General features: G+C 42.0%; 1 protein-coding gene across 7 annotated transcripts in view; it reads left to right on the top strand.

The window, feature by feature from the left end:
• MLPH (melanophilin) overlaps window positions 1-13,203 on the top strand; it is a 368,118-nt gene extending 354,915 nt beyond the window's left edge. For all 7 annotated transcript variants that reach the window (XM_069225566.1, XM_069225571.1, XM_069225568.1 and 4 more), the window contains 2 exons: window positions 5,040-5,137; window positions 11,615-13,203. In XM_069225566.1, coding sequence (XP_069081667.1) covers window positions 5,040-5,137; window positions 11,615-11,638 — 122 coding nt within the window. In that variant the 3' untranslated portion in view covers window positions 11,639-13,203. The remainder of the gene's footprint in view (window positions 1-5,039; window positions 5,138-11,614) is intronic.
• Window positions 13,204-13,433: the final 230 nt, after the last annotated feature.

The raw sequence follows: 13,433 nt of genomic DNA on the forward strand, positions 1-13,433 counted from the left end.
ACAAAAATTCACATGAATCTGCCTGAAAGCATGCACCCAGTGCAGATTTCTGGTAGATTCTAGGGCAAATTATGGGATATTCCATCTGGGATCCCATTCCCACTGTCGAAATAGGATATTGGCTATTAAGATATATAGTATCCCCTGTTCAAACGCACATGTAAAACTGATTCACCAAAGTATTTATGGGTACGGGAAATAGTCCTAAAGGACTGCTCTTTTACATACTCTTTCATGCCTTTGTGAATCAGCCTCGAATAGTGTGACTCCCGGAGTACATTTCCAGGGGTAGATCTCCTCTAATGTATAGGTACACCTACATCATTGAGGTTAGGTTGTTTTCAAGAGTGGGGAGAATTTGTCACTTTTCAGTGCAGTTGGAAAGGGACACTTGTGTTTCAGAAAGGTTCACACTATTCAAGAAAGTGGTTTGGGCTTGAGAATAGACTGATTTTATGATCCCAGGTAGTAACATTTTATGATGGAAAAAGATTGACTTACAGAATGAAGACAACCAAAGCATTATGTATTTATTGTGTTTCGGATTGTTCGGAAAGAGCAAAACACTTTTCAGAAAAGCATTTTTGCAGCAGGAGCACTTCATAATAAAGTTGCTTTTAAGTAAAGAGTATGTAATGCGTGGAGTCCGACTGAATCTCTATTGCAGAAATCAGAATGTGCTGGGAAGAGATGAAAACATATAGGGGGTAATTATGACTTTGGCAGATGGAAAAGCTCGTCTACCGAAATCCCAACGGGCAGGTTGCCGCCAGTAGCAATAGCAAGTAGCAAGAAAAATACTACCTCCACCCTCTACCCTCAACTTTGAACCACATCCCAGATAGAAACGAGTGAGCAAAATGACACAAAGCATCCCTAGAAGTGATTGGGGGGTTGTTCTCACAGAAAATTGGTACAAAGATTTACAAATAATTCAGGAAACTTATTTTAAGACGGTTATGGATAGGCATTCATGAAATAATCTAAAAAATTTTAAGAATGCCTATTCAGGCTGACCTTCCTAAGAGATTTTAGAAGCTCAGACCCTAACAAATGTTGGAAAGAAATGGAGCCATTTGTTTATTTTACAAAACATTTGTCAAACATATTGACTTAAAAAACTTAGGGGGTCATTACGAGTTTGGCAGATGGAAAACTCCATCCGCCAAACTTCCAACATGGCGGCGGCCGCCTACGCAGCAACCTCCCTGCCGGAGTTATACTAGGTTTCCCGCTAGGTTGGCATGCAGAAACCTAAGTTTCCACCTGCTGGTCTAGCAGAAAACAGACTACAACATTGTCTCCGGCTCATAATCAAGCTGGCGGCAATGCTGCAATGATGGCCACATTTGCGACTGCACACCCATGACCTATGACCATTATCACTGTCCTGGGTTAGATTATTGAAAAAGCAATTGCAGCACAATTTATTTATCAATATTGAACTGTGTAGTCATCTTTAGTCTTGTTTATTAGAATTAAGAGGCAATTCTAAAGGTGCTGGTCGTCTGACCGCCAAGTTGTAATGTGGTGGTCGGACCTTCCAGACCACCAACACGAGTGTGGCGATCTATGCCACACTAGTAATGACCCCCTGAGATTGGAAACAAGTTATTTTTTGCTTCCTTTATTTGTCTTTGCCCCTCTTTCAACCTCAGTCTTTGTATCTATCTTCCATTACCCTTTTTGGGTCTTTTTTTTTTACTTTTGCTTACTTTTCTCCTGTCTTGGTCTTGCTTTGATCCCTTCTTCTTCACATTTCTTTTCGTCTTCAGATCCCTCCTTGATCTTTCATTCCCATTCTATCTTTCTAATTATTAATTTCCCCTTTTAGTAAGTTATCCCGTTTTCTTCCTTATTTGACTCATTTCATTTTCCTTTTCTCTCTCATCCTTCTAATATAGCACTATCTCTCCCTAACAGCATCATGACAATTGGCATCAAAAGGCCACCCATCATATGTATGCAATGAAAGAAACAAGAAGAACAGAGAAAAAGAAAGAGAGATCATACCCTCTAGTGTGTCTGTAGTCTGGTCTAGTAGTGCCTACTATCGTAAGCAGGAGTAGCAAGATTTCATGGGTCCTCAGTTCTGCATCATCCCTGCCCCACGCTCCTCTGACAACCATTCGAAATGTGCCATAAGTCACAAAATGTGTTTGTGGCAGTTGTAATTCAGTCCCCATCTCCTCCAACATTAAGAACTTCCCTTCTTTATAGCAGTCCCATATGGTGAGAGTTTTCGCTCCCTCCCAGTGATGCATGCGGTCCATCCACACTGGCAACCTGCCCAAAAATAAACCTGTGAGGGGGATTGCTGGTGCATATAAAGGGAGTGATTTAAGATTTGCATGCCTATCTCTGCCAAATGTAAGCGCCATCATCCCCAGCCTCTGGGGTCCTGCTGTATAATGTAGGGTACAGGCTATCAGTGTGTTAACCAACCTTCTCACTGCTTTCCATTTGCACCAATTATCCTCTACATCTCCCTTCCAACCACTGAGCTATCCATTGTACCATGGAAGCCAGATAGTATGCTTCAGAATCGGGCACTCCGAAGACTCCCTCCTGTGTGGGAACCTTCAATGTTCACATGTTAATCCTATGTCTTTTTGCCCCCAAATGAATTCAGCCAGTATAATATTGAGGTTCCTAAACCACTTGGGTACAATCCTTGTTGGTAAATTAACAAAATAATACAGCAGTTTTGGGGGGATTATCATTTTTGGAAGAGCAATGCGGCCCATCCCCAAGACGGCACAGTCAGCCAGAAGTTACTACTACCTCCAATAGTCCATAGAGCCACACCCAGGTTGCCCTCCAAGACATTCATAGTTTGATATATCCGTACCCCTAGGTATCTGAACATGTTTGTATACCATTCGATGCCCAGGGGGCCTAGCTAGCCAGGCAGATCAATATTACCTGCGTCCACCGGGAAGGCACAAGTCTTCCCCCAGTTAGTATGAAGTCCCGACAGGCAGCCAATTTCAGTCACTAATGGCAATTACCCCACCAGAGTCTGCACGTCCAGTCCTGAAGAACATAAGCACATCATTTGCATATAGTAAAATTACATGTTCATCATCCCGCAGACATAGCCTTCAGTTCACATGCTCGCTATGAGTTATCACCACAAAGGGTTCTAACGCCAGCACGAAAAGCATGTCTGATGTCATAAGGTTACTCATACTTTTGGTGCCAATTTCCACCTTTATCTGGATTCACCAAAGATCCCAGGGGAATTCGAGGGAATCTATGACTGTCTTAGTTTTCAATTTGTTAAACGTATTAATGTGGAACGTCAACCAGCTGGAAAATTCTGTATGCAAAAATGAAAGCCTATTTTATTTTGGTATCCTCTATTAGGAAAACATTTTTCGTATTAAGGAAATATGCCAGAGAACTCCCATTAGAAAAGAAGGTTTTTTTCCCCCTTTCTTCTTCCAACCCTGGAAAGGCAATTGCTTTTTTAAAGATTAAATTTACATCAGTTTCTGTGGTGAGAAATTACCTGCAAGAGGTATGTAATAGGAAACAAACATCTTTTGGAAGACGCCCCATCTTGAAATACCCACACAAACGCTCCCCCCAACCCAACTATTACAAATAGAGCAGTTTCACCATCCTGGCACACTTTTCAGATTCATAAGTTCACCTTATTAACATAACATTCTATGAATTTTAAATGTAAATCCATCTTCAGAAAGTGGTGTTTCTGCCTCAGGGCATATTTATAATGCTCTATCGCCACCTTGCACCACATTAACATCATTAATGTGGCCCAACGAGGCCGAAAATCCCTGCGCCGTATTTACTGAGTGCATGCATGAATGCATTGCGCCACTCTGTGAACCTTTCCGCTACATTATGCCTGCCCCAGACATAATGTATGCAAAGGGTGGCGGTCCACCGTTAGGGGAGCTGCAAAAATGGCATAAAGAAATCTATGAGATTTCCTTATGCCATTTTTAATGGCACTTTTAACACCTGCTCTTGGGGGCTTCCATTCTTTAGAATGAAGCCCTATGTATTCTGCAGGAGTAGCACCAATATTTTGCCATTACTCCTGCAGAGTACATCAATAGCATCATGAGAAATTATGCTATTGCCCCCTACCCTGCGCCATAGTGCACCGTATTTTAAATACGGTGCACACATGGTGGTGGTAGGGGGGTGCTAAGGAGCGCAGGGAAAGTGGCGCTGCACTCAGTGCAGCGCCACTTTACATAAATCTGCCCCCTAATTTCAACATTTCTGTGCAAAAATGTGTGTGAAACAGACCCTCAGCCGCAAGATTACACCATCCAAAAAGGCCTCAAAAAAGTCAACAGAGGAATATCATGCTTTGATCTCCTTTTCCTCTCAGAGATAGATTTCATCTACAAATTCTGTCTTGATACCTGCAAGCTTTTCCGTAGAAGACAGTTTATTTTGCAGTGCTTGAAGATTACCACAATGTCATACTGCTTGAAATTGAAATAGCATAACTGAGTGAGATAAGGCCTAACATTATTTGGTTTGTAAAAGGAGAATTTAGGCTCACTTAATAGACTTTTTTTTGTTGTATAGTTATTTAAAGAGATGAAATGAGTCATCAAAAAGATTACTCTTCCATGTTTACTCCACTCTTCTAAGTGTATGTTTAGCTTCCATGAGCTTAGATTAAAAAGGAGGATCTTCCTTACATGTTTTCAGTTGTACATTGCAAAGATATCGATTTCTGGACATAAATGCAGAGTTTTGAGCTTAGGTGGAGTTAAACTTGTTTACCTCCTATGCGATCTGAATAGTTATAACATTTGTTTGCAGAGAAGCTAAAGCTTAAAAATACAAAATATATCTAAATCCATGGTATCGATTTTCATTTTTTTTTTTAGAGTGGGGTTTTGAGTAGGTAGCAGATGTGATTGGGAAAGGATATGCTGTCTAGAAACAGTAGAAAATTACGCAGTGTTATTTGCTGGTGTTTGCGGAATATTACATTCACCAGACTAGATGCTTTTTTATTAAAAATAACCGTGTTTTCCTTTCCATAGATAGTCCTGATGGTTTTGACCGCAATGCCATTTACAGAGGATCCCTAACCCAGAGAAATCCCAATGGAAAGAATAAGAAACTGGACCGAATCTTTGCGGTAGTTATAAATGAAGATTCTGAAGAGTTTCTCCCATTGTCGGCTTCAGAAACGGAGGGAGGGGTGAACTGGATAATGTTTTTGGTATTTTGTTCAGTAGCAAATGTCGACAACAGTTCATGGCGCAAGTTTAAATAGTGCATGACATCTGCAGAAGTGAGGTGTGCGGGGTGTGTGTTTCCCTTTTCATTTTGAACTCGCAAAAAATTATTTTACTCCCAGTAAATATTAACATAACTTTTGTGGTGCTACAAGAATATATATTAAATTAATATTTAAAGTAATAATTACAGTACACAAGTATTATTATCACATGTGGGAAGCGAAGTGTGTGCCTTGCCACACGACGTACACATAATACATAGCTTGAAAAGGAGCTTCGTAATTGCCTTACTAGTCTTCAACGGAAGCCACTTTACTCTTTCTTGCACCTATAGCTGCTACACGGTGCTTAATTTGTCAATAAAAACGTGCCGGTGCCCAGAGCTCTTCTCTGAAATAAGCAGTTGCTGCAATTAAATGTGCGACCACGGAATACTGAGGTGGTGTCATCTTTACTCTTTCGGGCCCCTATAGCTGCTACACAGTGCTTAATTTGTCAATAAAAACGTGCCGGAGCCCAGAGGTCTCCTCTGAAAAAAGGAGTTGCTGCAATTAAATGTGCGAGCACGGAATACTGAGGCGGTGTAATCCTAAAGCCATCTCGGGCCTCTTTAATCCATTTATGGTCACTTCCTGCCCCTTCAGCGCACACTTGCTGCTTTCTCCTTTCTCCCTTTGTGATGCTTTTTCGTTTTTCTCTTCCTCCGTCTTTCCATATGTCTTTCGCTTGCAGTAAATGCTTGGGACAGAAAAATAAGTACAGGCCCTCAAAAATAAGTGCTGGTGCTCTGCACCGGAAGCCACCAGCACAAATTAAGCACTGCTGCTACACCATCTCCAGAGGAAGCTGCAGAGTTAAAACTCAATCATCTGGACTAGAGGAGGAAAAGAAATATGAAAGACATTTAAACATATCCGGAGTGTGGGTGCAACTGCAGAGCTTTATTTGATCCGGTGGTTGGGGATGGGGCACCAGCATTTATTTTTGGGCATCAGCACCTATTTTTCCTCATCACACTTTGACCCAGAGAGAAATAACAGAAACGGGGAAAGGAAATGGAAGAGAAAGGAGGAAAAATAGTGACGAAGGTGGAAAGCAGGGATAAAAAAAGAATGTGCAGGAGTGGGATAATGAGGGCTGGGAGTGTGCAGTAGTGGTTTTAAGAGGCATGAGATGGATTCAAGAATTTGCAACCTTGGTATTCAGCACCCCAACCTACGATAGTGCCCACTACAGTTTTGGACCCCAGCACATATTCATTTGCAACTTAAGCACTGTGCAGCTGAGAAGACAAGGTGAAGAGATAAAAGAGGCGCTTAAATATCACAACGGGTCATGAAATAAAATGTGTCCAGGGGCAGCTCCTCCGTTGGGGCAGAGGAGCGTTGTCCCCTGCACCAGCAGCGGCAGCTGCAAAACCTTTAAAAGAAAACAATAATAAACGTATTATTATCGTTTTCTTTTAAAGGGGTGGGGCCACGGGATGATGAGCAGTGAAGGGGAGTGCTCAGAGCACATGTGTGTTTGACTGGCCGTCTCGGGCCTGCCGAACACACATGCGCAATAGGCTCTCTCCAGGCCAACAACTGTGCTGCTGGGCTTGTGTTGCTGGGCTGGAGAGAGCCTGGCTGGGCGCTCCCGGCCAATCCTGACGCTGCTGGGAGCCTGTGCCTGCAGCCAGCTAATGCAGAGGAGACAGAGGAGTGGCGTGGCCTGCGTGCAAGTAAGTTTCTTTTTTTTTTATTAATATTACCCCAGTAGCGACCCCCCTGACTCCCCTCCCTGCGCCCCACCACACCCCCTTTAACACCCGCAAACCACAACTGGATTTGTCAGTGGACGTTTCCAGGGGCTGAGGTTTTAATTTGCATCTGGCAATACAGGCCATTGGTAGAGATTGACTGGAAATGGGAGCAAAGCAGCATATTAATAGGGAAATACATCAAACAAGAAATATTAAGGGGGCACTCAAATGTGGCAGCCAATACCTTTAAGGATGCCATGTTCACACAGTGGAAGTACTATCTGCTAATCTGGGACGGCATGGCAAACAACCCCAATCCTCTTTAGAGACGGTTTACGTTTCACATATGATGTGATAAAGCAGTGGCAGTGAAAGGCATTCATTTGCCACGGAAAAGACCGTGAAAGGGCTTAATTTGTCACAAAAAAATGGAGTCATGCTCATTTTGTGGCTCCAAGTAAACTCTATTTTAGTTTCTTCTTCTCGAACCATGATGCGGACATTGGTAATTTGTGAGCTTTAAAGTGTTCCAAGGGTTTGTCACTCACACTGATTTCTAATGTGGCTTGAACATTGAAAAGAACCTAGGATGGAAGAATACTGATTGAAGTGCTGTTTTATAAAACACCACTGGCCAGAAGGACGCAGCCTAAACTCATTGGTTAAAAAACACAAATACATAGTGAAAAAGTAAATAAAAACTAGGGCTTATGAATTAAGTAGGGGAAAGAAAACAAGAGGACAGATGTGCTCATCACCATCAGAACCGAAGCTTGAGCAATAGGGTCCATCACTTACCCTGCACCCTCTGTTAAAAAAGCCAGTTTTCGTCTTTGGAATATAGTCCATCATTTCCTCCATCCGATAAACTTAGTGTGATCTGGCACTGCTAATAAGTCTGTGGAAGTCTGCTCTCATGGTGGCCTCCAGCACTTTTATTTATACAAATTATTCACTGCAGTGTTCTGCAGCACCATTGACCTCTCCACACCTCACTGTGGTATCTACCTTTGCACCATCACAGACTCCTCTGCTATCCAGGGCATTACAAGAAAATCAGCATTATGCCCCCAGTATATTGCGACCACATTCTACAGTGCCTGCTTCCACAGCCCTCTTCAACTCTCTGTATGGCGGTCTGAAGTTGTATCTCTGCTGCATAGAATAAGGGGCATAGTTAAGTAAAGTGATGCTGCACCTAGTGCAGCGCCCCTTTCCTTGCGCCCCTTAGCGCACCCCTACCACCACCATGTGTGCGCCGTATCTAAGTAGAATCAGTAATGTAAGTGGAGCAGTTGAGAGCAATGAGTTGTTTGAGCCATTCTTCTACGGGGCAGAGAGGTTATTAGGAGAGATCAAAAGGAATTCCCTTTTTAGGGTGTTAAGCATGAGGCTATTACTGGTAAGCCATTGTTTGGTCTTCACAAGGGTGCAATTGAGGGTTTTGATGTCTTCTGGTGATGAGATTTTCAAATACAATTGATTGTCATCAGCGTACATGTGGTAATGAATGTTTGAGAGCTTCAACATTTCATTTAGAGGTTCCATGTACAGGTTGAATATTGTAGGTGAGAGTGTGGAGGCTTGGGGTACTGCAATTGTTAGCAGTGTGATGTCAGAAAGGGATTGATTGACTTTGGTTCTCTGAGTTCTATTATAAAGGAATGAAGCAAACCTGTTTAAGACTGGACCCAATATCCACATCCTCTTTTCGAGGCGGTCAATCATGCTGTCAATCATGCTGTCATGTTTGACTGTATCAAATGCAGAAGAAGGATCAAGGAGTATAAGTAGACGTGGTTCATTCTGATCAGGCAATCTCAGGACATCATCAATTACATGTGTCAGAGCTATTTCAGTGCTATGTCCTGTTCTGAAGCCAGATTGGCAATGGTCAAGAAGTTGGAATTGTTCAGTGTGGTTGCAGAGTTGCAGGTGTACACACTTCTCAAATAGCTTTGCTAGAGTCAGATGTTGGAGATTGGGTGAAAATTGTTGAGGTCTGACTGATCCGCATTTGTTTTTTGTTTTTTTAAATTGGTGTGACCTATCCAGTCTTTAGATGATCAGGAAGCATGCCCTGAGAGAGAGAAGCATTGACAATCTTCATCTATAAAAGGAGTATAGAGGATCTAAGCTCTTTAATTAGCGGGCAGAGGATAATTAAAGTGGTTAGAAGGTTTTATTGATGTCATTATTGTGAATATGTCGATTTCATCAGGAATTTTGAAGGAAGACCATGTAGCCTTATTTTTTTAAGTATATGCATTACGAGTCCAGGAACCGCCCCCAGAGTAATCTGGGCTGGTCATGGGTGAACAGACCCTGGGAAGAGGGTTGCAAATCCAGTTCGATCCGGTTATATGACGGAACACCAAATCTTAAACTACTACTAACCTTAACAACGAGGTTGGAACACCGACCTCGTCTTTACTACTAATGATTTTACCACGAATGCCTTAACAACGATATTTCGTTGTAAAGGCATTCCTGATAAAATCATTAGCAATAGGCACCATTCACCCTACATCCCTCACCCCACCCCCCCAACCCCACCCCAAAACCTAAAACCCCCTGACCCCCCACCCACTCCCCAAAAACAAAAACGCCCCACCCCCCCAACCCCACCCTAAAACCTAAAACCCCCTGACCCCCCACCCACTCCCCAAAACCAAAAACGCCCCACCCCCCCAACCAAACCCCAAAACCTAAAACCCCCTGACCCCCCCACCCACTCCCCAAAACCAAAAACGCCCCACCCCCCCAACCCCACCCTAAAACCTAAAACCCCCGACCCCCCACCCCCTCCCCAAAACCAAAAACGCCCCACCCCCCCAACCCCACTCCAAAACCTAAAACCCCCTGACCCCCCACCCCCTCCCCAAAACCTAAAACCCCCCACTTACCTGAGTCGTCACCTTGTCATCTGCGTCGTCCTCCTCAGCCGACTCCCTTGTTTGTACCTTAACCATGCATGTTCGTTGTTCAGGACATGCGTGGTTAAGGCACAAAATAACGAAGTCGTGGTTAAAGAAAGCGTTGTTCCGCTTTCGTTAACCAGGACTTCGTTATAAAAAATTCGGCATAAAGGATGTTTACCGTTCGATCCTCTTTGTCTTATTGATGAAGTAGGCGGAGAACTAATGGCCATTTGGAAGTGTCTCTGTGTCTACTGAGTGGTGTTTCAAATGGGAGGTTGCTTGCTGATTTCGAATACTTTTTTGGATCTGTTTTTGGCATTATCTAGTTCAACCCTAAAGAATTCTGCTTTTTACCTATGGATGTGTTTGTTGTAGGAACTTCTTAACAACCTCAATTTCTTGAGGTTGGAGCCCAATGGAGAGCTTCTCCATGATCGCTGAGCAAGCCTTAGATTGTGCCTTTTCACATTTAAGATGCCATTGAACAAGGGTTTGGACTGTCTGCTGGGTGTTCTTTTAAGCTGCTTCAGAGCAATCATGTCCATAATGTATGGCATGGATTGGATGTAATGTTCAGTAAGATCATTCACATTCGCCATGTTTGTGGGAGCAGGTAGGAGGTTCTTGCTAATAGCAGATTGAACGGTAAAATTCATTTTTCTTAGGTCTCTAGATCATTGTGTGAGTTCAAGAGGTTGACCCTTTCTAGACAACACCTTTTCCATGATAGGGAAGGAGATTAGTTAGTAGTCAGACCAGTCACAGGGGATTATGGATTCAAGTTGTATAGCATTATCCTTAGCGATGATTAGCTCAAGGGTGGAGCCTGTGTTGTGTGTTGGGCCTTTGCATGACTGGTTGAGGTTGTGGTCCATAAGGAAGGACTTAAAGGTGTTCAGAATGGTGTCATTTAAGTCATTCCAATGGCTGTTGAAATCCCCAAGGAAAATCTAGTTGGTGTGTTCGTCTGAGTTGGAGGAGATAGTATCCATCATTTGCTCGATGAAAGGTAGGTTATTCTCCGGGGGGGGGCGGTAAATTGTATTAGGTTTGCAAACAAGCTTGTCATTGCTCCATCTGTAGATACCTGGGTATTCGCGTGAGGGCATTGAAAGCGTTTTTGATTGTTTTAGGTTAAGCATAGAGCAGTAAATACATGCTATGCCACCTCCAGCTCTTCCGGATCTATCCAGTCTGATGATGTCATATTTAGGTGGTTGTCTGTGGTGTGTAACTTACTTGCCCTGACTAGAGTGGTGGATTCTTCCTGTTTAGGGGCATACCCTAGCCAACCAGAAACTCAGTTTCTAACACACATGATTATAGCTTTTTCTGGGAACGCACCACTAATCAGGTTTGATTTTATACATTATATAGTCATTAGTCAGAGGTGTTGCCAGAAATCTGTTTTTGGTCTGACCTGATGTGCAATCTGTGTCAATTATTCCACTTGGCTGTCCCTTAGGAGCATTTCTTTAAAATGGGATTGCTTCATAGTCATTTAGCCAATCTCTGCTAAAAGTGCTATAGAATTATTAACTATTTAATCAGTTTACTGTATTACTGTACTGAGATTTGATGAATTTGGAGCCTTTGTAATTGGGGATTTTCTTGTGCTTCAAAGCCTTAATTAACTGTGTTTGAGTGGTAGATCGAAGAAAACAATGCATAATCTTTAAATAATTTACCAAATGATTTATGTTTTATAGAAACCTGTTCTGACCCATCGATAAACTACAAGATGATGATGGCTCCAATGAGATGATGGACTCTGGTGAACACCCCCCATGTTGGTCATCCATGCTCAGCACAAAGAGCTTTGATTTTCTTCTGTCACCTTCCTCTGTCCTTCTCTAATGTGAGGTTGCTACCCATTGCCTTTGATCAACATGGTCATTACCTAATGTTACATATCTTCACACATATCATCATGGAAGTGAAGGGACAGTGTTGGCTTTCCATTTCCTGACATTTCTTATCTTCCACTGACAGCCTGCTGTGCCCCCAGAGAACCAGTCTTTAAGAATCATCTTGTAACATTGCTTGCATGATCATCTTGAAGGATATTTTTGAAGAATTGCCTTGAAGGAATGCTTTGACTCATAATTTTGAAAGATAAACTTTCTTTCATCTTGAAGACCTGCCCTGAAGAGGTGTTCTGAAAGATTGCAGACTGCACCCAACATAAATATACACTGACCCATATAAGATACAATCAGGGCCCACAGATGAAGGAATCATTCACTTGGCTCAGCTGACATTGAATGGTCACTAGGCACCAAAGCCATCATGGCAGGATATATATACAATTTGAGATTGATTATGTTTTTTTCAGAATTGTGATTTATCTGGCAGAACCTTTGCAGAATAAGAGACACAGGAAATGAATGCATAAGAAGAAACAGAAATAGGAGTCAAGAGTCAGAGACCATGGAAATAGGTAGACTCACCTTCTCACATACAGAAAATCACTGTTGCACTAATACATCAGCATTTATGCAGAGTCCGGAAAAGGCAATGGCCAGACTGCAACTTTGGATGGCCATCTTAAATTTGGCAGCGCCTAACAATTATTATCGGATTACAGGACTCCCCTTCTATACAAAAGTATTGAAATAAATGTGACAAAGCAAAGTCAGGCACCCTAGAAAATGCAATTTTTCAGATGAAAATCAGGCGCACTTCAGGAAAAAATATGGAACAGTGATCCTCCTTTTTGTGTTCACAGATAATTTCCTGAAAACATTTGGATGAAGATGCATAGAAATTCTATTCCAGTTGGAGTTTCCCTCGGCCCTTGATGCAGTTGATCTTAAATTCTAGTCCCATGTTTAAAAGAAAAATAACCCACTTAGTAGTAGCCATTCTCCTTTTTGAATTAAATAGATCAAGTTGTGCAGATGTGACCAATGTTTATGTGCCAAACTTGCGCTGCGTTACATCTAGAGCATTTTTGTTTTGTTTTCCGCATTCTACTTACACGTGTTACTGTTTTAGTCAACCTAATACTAAATATTACATAGGTTCTTATTTCCACATAGTCCTAGATATTATTAATTGCTTTCCATATGTCGATTATCTTTGCTGACATAAGTAAAACCTCATTCCATGCTTTACAGTTTAAACTAACTGCCATGTTTCCATATTCATGGGTTTCACCACTTATGGTCAAAGTCTTAACCATTCAACTTTTTGCTCTATTTTCTCTTTACTTCCATTTTATATTACTTACAATATTTGATTTGTGTCTGAAAAGTCACATGAAATTGGCTTAATTAAACTGGAAAATGCGAAATCAGCATAATCTGACCATCAATGATTCTTTTATACATTGATCATATAAGTGAATAGAGTTGTGTTATTTAAAATTGCTAATATGGAACTCAGAACTAGCTCATTATTCCAAAAAAGACCCCTCAAACAGATGGATGAGTGAACTGTAGTGGTCTGTACTAACATCCATGCTTTTTCTGAGGACACATGCCACTTCAACCGATTTCTAAGCAAATAATCAAGCTTCTAAAAACT

This window comes from Pleurodeles waltl, chromosome 3_1 (genome assembly GCF_031143425.1).
Source record: "Pleurodeles waltl isolate 20211129_DDA chromosome 3_1, aPleWal1.hap1.20221129, whole genome shotgun sequence".
NCBI classification, from domain to species: Eukaryota; Metazoa; Chordata; class Amphibia; order Caudata; family Salamandridae; genus Pleurodeles; species Pleurodeles waltl.